Source organism: Camelina sativa, unplaced genomic scaffold, assembly GCF_000633955.1.
Source record: "Camelina sativa cultivar DH55 unplaced genomic scaffold, Cs unpScaffold04553, whole genome shotgun sequence".
In the NCBI taxonomy this organism is placed as follows: Eukaryota; Viridiplantae; Streptophyta; class Magnoliopsida; order Brassicales; family Brassicaceae; genus Camelina; species Camelina sativa.
The window spans coordinates 1-635 of record NW_010925647.1 but is presented as its reverse complement, the minus strand read 5'-3'; the positions used below and the strand labels follow the sequence as shown (position 1 = coordinate 635).

Here is a 635-nt window from a genome sequence, read left to right as displayed (position 1 = left end):
CACTGCGCCAGTCAGCTTAGTCAATGGGATGCCCTGGTAGATTTTGGAAAAAGCATTGAGAATTATGAAATACTGCTTGATAGTCTTTGGAAATTACCCGATTGGGCATATTTGAAGGATCACGTTATACCAAAGGCACAAGTGGAAGAGACTCCAAAGCTTCGTTTGGTTCAATCTTATTTTGCCCTTCATGACAGAAATTCAAATGGTGTTGGAGATGCCGAAAACACAGTGGGGAAAGGCGTTGATCTTGCCTTGGAACAGTGGTGGCAGTTGCCTGAAATGTCTGTTCATGCTAGAGTGCCTCTATTGCAGCAATTCCAACAACTAGTTGAGGTTCAGGAGTCTGCTAGAATTCATGTTGACATCGCAAATGGGAGTAAAGGCACAGGAAATGTTGCAGTTGGTGGACTTGGAAATCGTTATGCAGATCTGAAGGATATTCTTGAGACTTGGAGGCTGAGGACTCCAAATGAATGGGATAATATGACAGTCTGGTACGATATGCTACAGTGGAGGAATGAAATGTATAATGTTGTTATTGATGCATTTAAGGACTTTGCTACTTCAAATTCTCCACTTCATCACCTTGGTTTTCGTGACAAAGCATGGAATGTCAATAAGCTTGCCAGGAT

The 635-nt window shown here is 42.2% G+C and overlaps 1 protein-coding gene across 1 annotated transcript; it reads left to right on the top strand.

The window, feature by feature from the left end:
• Positions 1 to 3: 3 nt before the first annotated feature.
• On the top strand, positions 4 to 630 carry LOC109131759 (transformation/transcription domain-associated protein-like; the record flags this gene model as incomplete). Its single annotated transcript, XM_019242936.1, has 1 exon — positions 4 to 630. A coding segment is annotated over one exon (627 nt), but the record flags the coding sequence as incomplete, so codon positions are not given.
• Positions 631 to 635: the final 5 nt, after the last annotated feature.